This window comes from Lineus longissimus, chromosome 9, assembly GCF_910592395.1.
Source record: "Lineus longissimus chromosome 9, tnLinLong1.2, whole genome shotgun sequence".
Classification (NCBI taxonomy): Eukaryota; Metazoa; Nemertea; class Pilidiophora; order Heteronemertea; family Lineidae; genus Lineus; species Lineus longissimus.
The window spans coordinates 10913146-10922033 of record NC_088316.1 but is presented as its reverse complement, the minus strand read 5'-3'; the positions used below and the strand labels follow the sequence as shown (position 1 = coordinate 10922033).

The following is an 8888-nucleotide window of genomic DNA, read 5'->3' as shown; positions in this document are numbered from 1 at the left end:
CAACAAATGCATATTGCGCGTTGCAGTTCATGCATTGCATCGGTCGAGACACTCGAATAGAAAAACTACAGTGCATAGATTAGGCCCAAATCGTGTTTTTATATCCACCGACCATGTAGACAAAGCATATCTTTAGAGTATCGTTATCAGTTCCTTACCGCGTGGGCTCGTTTTCCCGGTATAATTGACTGGAGATGCTGTTGTCAGACACGTCGGACTCCATCACGTCCATTGCGCTGGGCACTACACAGATACATGTGCTATAGAGAAGCGAAAGGGATACGGCATATGACGGTAGGTTCGCAGGTCAGTCGGTCAGTCGGTCGGTCGGTCGGTCGGCGTTTTTCCGGTTACCATTGTTGCATACTTGATTTTACTTAGTCGTCACCTCATCAAAACATTATTAATTATCATTATTGTGTGCAATGAGAGCACTGAAGACTTGCAAACTTTAACGCTTCAAGATCTCATGACAACGAACGCCTTACCATCCTGTTAACAGTCTCCATTGTTGGGTTGCATTGATAACGTCAAGAGAAATATGATTCTAATGTAATAATATTGAATAGTCTGATATGCGAAGACCTTTCATTGATGAAAGAAACAAGCACTGTGCAGTATTTTACTGATAAAGAAAAGTTGCGTATTTTCTCACATCAGATTTTCAACTGTTTTTAGTATAGGAAATGGAGGCTTTTTGCACGGTGTCGAGTATTTTTTTTAAATGAGCGTAAATTTCTTGAAAATGACCGAAAAATAAAATTTCTGGTTTCCCGTTGCTCAGAATTAAGTGTACTTTCTTCGAGAATTCGTTGTAACCACGCCAAAAACCGCGTCCCTACTAGGTCACGCACCTGTAATTAAAGGTCCGGTCGAGGTTGTACGAAAATAGTCCCTTTAAAAATATTTAATTCCCTTAGTATGCAGTGGATAAGGGTCTTATCATTTTTAAATGCTTTTGAAAATAATATTAGAATTTAGTATGATATGTGGGGCACAAATGTTCATGTGAGTGTGTTGGAACCATACACTCCAAAAAGTAAGTCAATGGTGAAAATGATTGAAAAAAGCGCCCCCCTATGTTCAGACCCCCAAACCTTGAATTTATCATGCATAACGTACAACGAAAATTTCGTCGTCGTCGTCGTCTGTATCCTGTGTCAAAAACAGTGGCACGTTTCTTAATCGCTAGAGCTATGAACTTGAAACTTTGTACACAGGACCCCCAGGTCAGTTGACTCTGACAATGAATTTCGGTCCGATCTGATTCTTTACTTGACCACCAGGGGGCCAGAAGTGGAAACCTAAAAAGTGTGATATCTCTCTTATGAGTGACTCGTTTTCGATAATTTTTTTATGATAGGTTCTCCTACCAAGGATACATCACATATCGTACGGGTTTTTGATTTGACCTAATTTTCAAGGTCACATGTGTCAAATGGTGTGATTTGGCCGCTATAGTGTAACTATTGCACGTGAAGCTATGAACGTGAAATTTGATACACATGACTGCCTATGTCATGTTACCTCTGACAGCAAATTTCAGTCCGATCTTTTTCTTGATTTGGCCACCAGGGGACCAGAAGTGGAAACCTAAAAAGTGTGATATCTCTCTTATGAGTGACTCGTTTTCGATAAATTTTTTATGATAGGTTCTCGGAGCAAGGATACATCACATATCATACGGGTTTTTGATTTGACTTACTTTTCAAGGTCACAGAAGTAAAATGGCGTAAATTGGCCGTTTGAGTGTAACTATGGCACGTTTCTTAACCGCTAAAGCTATGAACTTGAAATTTGGTACACATGACTCCCTACGACACCGAATTTGGATCCGATCTGTTTCTTCACTAAAAACGGCAATATCGCGCTTATTGATGTCTTGTTTTCGATTATATTTTTATGGTAGGTACTCCAAGCAGCGAAACATCACATTCCATACCGACTTTGGTTTGACCTATACTATACATGTTGCATGTTTCTTAACCGGGATGAATTCCTAACCAAATATCTATACGGTGAGCACAATGGTCCATGGCCGTTTTTTATTATGGTTGTGAAAATAAAAAACGCATACAATTTGGTGACATTTCATCAGTTGGTGACACCACATAAATCCACTTAATTGATGTGAATTGTGACAATGGCAATTTCCATTTGATTGATGGAATGAATGATCAGTTCCAACACAGTCACAAACATGTACCTTGCATGCTGAGCTGATAAGGAAGAGCAGGGCAATAGCAGACAAGGGGTTGGCCCGATAGTGGACACCCCTCTCTGGAATTTCCCATGCCTCAAGAAGAGAACTGTCACATGTATGTACAGTCTGCCCTGACTAACTTGGATAACTCTTGTAGAAAAAGCGATTTTTGAGAGTTACGAAGACTGACACCTGGTTGCTGGTCGAAAGCCTCCAATCTTAAGAGTTACTCTAAACTACAATGCAAGGTTAAAACCTTTTCCACACATGTTATCTTCCACTTACTCAACCGATGAACTAAAGCCACGGTATTTCTTATATAGTTCCAAAATTTCAACACAAACACACATTTCAAATTTGTTTTACTTCAATGTATCCGAAAGTGTGATTGTGCAATTTAGGACAGCCATCCCGTGACGGCCATGCACGTCAATAAAACCCCAAGGTGAGATGCTGGTGACAGAACGACGGTAGCTATTCTCTAGAAATAATGTTATAAGAGGCCTATTTCTGCAGGTTATAGCCACCTGAGGCAGCCCAATTTCTTCATCCTCTTTTTACTTACTCATGAATATATGGAGAGATGAAGGGCCGATTCCACTGCGTCTGGAAGGATAATATTCGGTAGTCCGCATTTAGCTTCAAAGTAATTGTCCTAGCTGTGCTAGAATTCTGCACTGTATATATCTACTGAGTGATACAGCACCGTAATACCGGGTTTGTTTGATGAGGACTGGATGAAATGCAAAAATGACCCATCAGTTGGGTTGAGGTTCAAATTATTGTGATCTATGACGAATTGTGATGGGGAGAAGGATACCTGGACCTCTCTGTACCGGTACTCGAGTTCATCTGGTTCTCTCTTAATACCATTTATTCGGTGGGAGTGCCTAAGCCCAAACACTCGAGGTCCAGGCCTTCCGACTGCAAACAGTAACTCGTAAACTCTGTTGAACTTCAGTTGGAGACCACGTATTTGACTGCTCCATTCTGATTTTATTGGATACTTCGCCGGTTGGTACACTTTTGACTTAAAATACGATATGATATACATTATTTTCCCTCGTTGTTCTAAGAGGTAAATATCTTCACACATTGTGACTATAAATCCTCTTAAAGAGACCTTTATGCCATTTTCCATAACGACTAAAACATTTCTAGTCTGGTTCAACTCTTTTATGTCATAAACAGTTGCTGCTATTCTACCCCGTACCTTACAGTGGACCAAAACCTTTCCCTGGCATCCGAATGTCACAACGCTTAAAGCCATGAAACAAGCATCACTTTTAGGAATAATGATTTGTCCGCAAATAGAACCTTTTGCGGGATCAAAAATATGGTGTAAAAGTTTCGTAAGCTTGACACCAGTGGCACACCCCAATACCATGAATTGCTTAAATACACTGAATCTCTTCAAGTGCCCTATATTGAAATTTGCGCTGTACAAAATCTTGTAACAAGTGGTACTCAACTCGTATACGACTATAACTCTCTCAGGAGACATTTCTGAAATGGTCTTCATTAGAGACATTTTGCCACTGTTCTCATCGTAGGTCCAGCCTTTCTGTGGATTGAACGAAGGTATGAACGGCAACCTTTTGGTAAGGCGGTAGAAAAATTTCTTGCGATCCTATGGAAAGCAAACATCATTATATCATAGCCTATATGAAGTAAGTTTGTCTATATTCCTATAGAATGTGATTTCATGCCACCAATGGGGGTTCTATATACAAAGCAATAATGGTCAGAAGACGGAACCCTGTGGGACCCAATTATTTAGTGTCTTACATGTAGCATGGAGAATGCACTTCTTTTCCTGTGTATTATTTCGGTTTCAGACAGGTCAGAACAAAAATATTCCCTTCTCGCCAGTTTTCAGCTATTAAGCTAAATTGATCAACGTTTGAATACATGAACGCCATCGAACTTTGAGTAACCCTGCTTGTCTTTTGCAGCATATATTCGCAAAAGTTTCATGTACCGACCAAGAACCATCGCTTTCTTTGGAACGAACAGCCTTCTGACGCCACGCGTTTCAATGTAGGTCCGTGTTATTCTATTTTCTGTTTCTGGACCCAACCCATCTGCTGGAGAACAACTAATAGCGACACCGAATAAATCCGTCAAAGGCGAAACATTTTGTTCTAGAAATATCCCAGTGATGTAATTGACTGCCAAGAAGCGAATCTGCCGAATTGGCAGGGTGAATTTTTGTTGGTTGGTCAGACCAAGGCGTATGTTACGGAAGAAAATGAAAGCAGTTGACTCAGTAATAAAATACAAACAAGCGGCGTTTCTAAACAAGAACGAAAAAATAAATCCTGCTCGTTTTCCATGAGCTAAGGTGACTGTTTTATTTGGAAAAAGCGTTACGATTAGTTCCGTCTCCTCGTACTTCGCAAAGGAATAGTAAGTGGTAACGGAATGAACACCCTCCTTAGGCAATGAACATGCCAAAACATATACTTTTAGATCCACAGTGTGAACCGGAGAATAATAATGGTTCCGCCATCCGCCCGAGTGAAGACATTTCTCCTCTGGTGGTATGACCAATTGCCCAACAAAGCTACCTTTAGAAATGTCGTACAATTTCGCGATATTCCCTATTGATATTTTCTTCGCACCAACTTTGATACGACGGTATATCGTGTAATAGTTTGATGCCAATTTATAGATGGTATTGAAAGAAGGCTGGTAGAAGATTGAGGAATTGTAGAGAAGCTTAAAGGTATGGTGGGGGTAGTCAATAACATAGGCAAGGAGCCTCGTGTGGAGCATTGGTTCTTCTTTATACGCAGCCAGTACCAGAAGACGATGAGGATGGAAGAACACATGTAGTCTTCTTGTCATTTTTATTGGAGGAATAGCTGCGAATTTCATTTCGTGGTTAAGCTTAATTCGGGAAGTTTCCTAGAATGTGAATACACATACACATATCTGCCGAATCCGGCTATGCGCAACATGTATACCTGAATGGCTTTGTAATGGTGCTCATTGCGTCCGGTTGGACCCAATAACGCCGAATCCGGGGAATTTAGCGGACAATCAAACCAAGCTTCGGCAAGCATGTACTTTCAAAATGGATCAAATAGGTATGGTTTCCAAAATAGCATTGTCCATACACTCCTCATCCGCCTACTCACCTGTCTAGTCACCTTTTCACTCACATGTGGTGAGCAAGGAAATTACCTTTTCACTCACATGTGGTCAGCAAGGAAGTTTTAAAAATCAATCTATCGTCGCGGAATCGCTAAATTTGGCACTCAATCCGTCCGTACAGTATATCGAAAAACAGTGCGATCGCTGGCGGCTGTAGGCGTCGCATTAACTGTCATTGTTGTTAAACCAGAGCCTCCTTGGGTTCCAGCAGCAAACGCCGTAATAGGATAACTACCATATATATATATATATATATATATAAGCCAAGTCATGAAGTAAAAACAACTTGCGTTATTTCATATACTTACCTTCACTTGATACATCCGGAACCCAGGATAAGGAGATGCATCTGTCTTTTCCATGCATGTTCCCTTCCGCTTGCTCATCTGGCAAATGATATGATTATCGTCTAACAGAACATTAAAAGTCGTGCATTTCTGCTGGTGGCACATAAAAGCGCAAACCAAAACGGAATTTACGGATTGAGACCTTAAATCTGGTTTTAGAATGTACCAATCGATTATGACGTTTACGAAATATATGAAGGCAACATTCATATCGACCAGTGCTTGGTAACAGAAAGTAATGTACAATGTAATACATCTCTCAGTTATTTTCTGATATCTAACATGAGGCAGCTTCCACTGTAAAAAGTTGCTCGTGATCAGAGTCTGTTTCTCATGCACATAAAGCCACAGAAGGTTACGGTAGGAGCGAAAGTTGATGTTTATATGCGTACATGTACATGTAGTTCGAAATTTCCATTGTACATGTATATATGTAAATACTGGCTGAACAATATTTTTTGAAAAACCCTGTTTTGTAAGTCAAGTATGCACGCCTATGGCAAGCCGTTCGTCCAATAATTAATAAAACATAGTTTTCTTGAAAAGAACCTGGTTTTCTTCTTAAAAAACCTGGTTTCATGGAAGAAAACCATGAAACCTGGTTTTCTTAATTATTAGACAGACGGCTTGCCATACACGCCGCTTTCTTATGAAATGAGTGCCTCTAAACGGACATGCTAATTCCTAGAAACTTTCAGCAGATAAGATTGTTAAAGATTCAAGAACTCCTTCGTTGGTCCTAGAAATATCGCAACGTGTGCATGTCTTCATGAAATATTTGCTATGATGGAACATACCCGGCCCATCAAGTGAGAAATATGAACAGCTTGCAATCAACTCTGTACAGGCCGAGAACGAAGTAACTTGGCCAATAAACCCCGTGGCGCAAAATTGTAGTGACACGTAAAACAATGATCCCGCCTTGAAAGAGGAATATTCCTTGCAGCACCTCCACGTGCTGAGCGAACGCTGTGGACGGAATCACCTGGAGACCACCGATTACACTGCACCGATTGGACCTCTTAGCTATTTCATACACCCCTTCTAATTCGTCCGCAGGCTGTGCTGGAACATTATACTCCAAGGCTTGAACAAGTGTTGTGGCAGTGTTCTCAATCCTGATGCTACCAACCCTTGAGTCAAGCACTAATGTCGAGGTCGCGTTTTCCCACAAAAGATCCTGCCAGGTCAGGTGATAGACTCCTCCTATGCACTGCATTTTGTCATCCTGATCGTCTTTCCTCGATACACCCGGGTAACAGGACGAGGCCGGTCCACTGGGTCCGGAGTGTACCAGGTGACCCCTGATAACCCGTCTCCAGACCTGAAGATGGATTTTCAACAGCTACACTCCGGACGAAGCAGGTTCAGCTCCAGGTTATCTGGAGCTTACATTTTGTGAGACACTGGTTTAGGAGTAGGCTGGCTTCTACGGTATCAAACTAGCATCAGACAATAAACTTGTTGCATTATTCAAAAGAGTATTGATCTGCCGTTAGCCAATATTGTTCAGGAGGTTCATATTTTGGATTTATAGAGATATTCTACTGTACATTGATTACTTTTTTAGGACCATTGAAAATCGATCGTGAATATATTGATCCACAATCGACCAGCAGCCTGAACCTCATGGTTTAAGGAATTGAACCCAAGGCGGAGGACCTTGGTTAGGCGAGGGTTTGGACTGTATTTTAGCTCCACCCTCGAGTGTCTTGGTAACTCAACCAAGATCCTCCGCCTCGGGTTCAATTCCTTAAACCAAGGTCCGAAGCCGAGGGTTCAATTTCTATTCTAAAATACCTCAAACTTAAAAAGATAGGCCACCAAAATAACTTGAATATGTGCGAATTTGGCAAATTCCATCCATCGCCGGCCCGGAGCGCCGGTAGCGCCGTTGTTTACATTATGTTACGGCAACGTTACAGAAAATGAGACATGTACATTTTGTACAGCGCGCATAGGAAGTCCGCATCGGCTCGCTCAAGTGATGCTAAAATCCGCGCAAATGGGCTATTTGGAGCATTTTTCTCGGCAAATATGTGTAGTGCTCATTAAAAAACTTAGGGTGGTTGATGCTTCCTTGGCTGATTTGTGTTTGAAGCAGTGTTTTGAGAGCCTCAAACTTCTGAAGTGAGCTGTGTGCATGGTTTCCACATTTTAGTGCAACCCGAGGGAACTTTGGTTGAGCATCTTGGTTGCGTGTCCAAAACACTCCACTCTCAGAACGAGGCTTATGCATTTTCCATTTAAAAGTTGACTTTACGGTACCAAGGTATTTTAGAATGTAGTGTATTGCCTCTTTTGTGAGACGAGCTGTATGAGATATTATCTATGTGCGCATGCGTAGTGCGGGTAATAAACCATGTGGAGTAATGGCTACATCCGTGTTGGTCCTGTTTTGTTCATCTGGTCGTTCCAGCAAGAATCCTGCAGTGACGAACATGTCAGTGGCGACGAGGATCGTTCGAATGAAAGAAAAGACCCCAATTAACAATCGTAGCCCCTTGAATTGGTCATCAAAGTGAACTGTGTGTTTTCACAGCCGCGTCTTTACGACAGCTGGCTGGCCCCGTTTTCCGACACTGAGCTGCATACATTGCGTAGTGTGTGTTGTGTGTATTGACACACTGTGACTCTCGTGTACATTTTGCACTGTGAGATCACAATGTCAGTGATTCCTCCAAATCCAGGCACGGGTGCTGCAGCGGCGCCTGCTGCTCATTTAGGCATCATTGGTAATGTTGGACCATTTAATCCCATGGAGGAGAAATGGGAGAACTACCAAACGAGGTTAGAACTTTGGATGATGACCAATAAAATTGAAGCAGATTTGAGAGCTGCCACTGTGGTTGGTCCCGCTGTGTTTGAAACTGCGTTAAGCCTGGTGTTTCCGGATAAGGTGACTGATAAGTCTTATGAGGACTTAGTTGGTGTTTTGAATAAACATTTCGTTTCGGCTAGTACGCCACTAGCTGCTAGACTGAAATTCACATCCAGGAAGCAAAGAGACTCTGAAAACATGAGTGATTTCATTGCTGCTTTGAAACGCTTGACGGTTGACTGTAAATATGCAGCAGAAGATAAGGTTGAAGAGCGTTTGATTGAGACTTTGTGTCATGGTGTAAGAAATGAAAAGATTACCAAGCGTCTTTTGGACGAATCGACAAAAGGTGAACCTG

General features: G+C 41.6%; 1 protein-coding gene across 2 annotated transcripts; it reads right to left on the bottom strand.

The window, feature by feature from the left end:
• Positions 1 to 1061: 1061 nt before the first annotated feature.
• On the bottom strand, positions 1062 to 6147 carry LOC135493702 (uncharacterized). Of its 2 annotated transcripts, XR_010448281.1 has the most exons (3): positions 5671 to 6147; positions 2769 to 3833; positions 1062 to 1593 (listed from the first exon to the last, which is right to left on the bottom strand). XR_010448281.1 is itself a non-coding variant. In XM_064781225.1 (2 exons), the coding sequence occupies exons 1-2, from the start codon at positions 5917 to 5919 to the stop codon at positions 2868 to 2870; spliced, it is 1215 nt and encodes a 404-aa protein (XP_064637295.1). In that variant the 5' UTR covers positions 5920 to 6147; the 3' UTR covers positions 1062 to 2867. The 2 variants fall into 2 exon arrangements, 1 of the variants encoding a protein (XP_064637295.1); XM_064781225.1 differs by having other exon boundaries at positions 1062 to 3833.
• Between the last annotated feature and the right edge of the window lie 2741 nt (positions 6148 to 8888).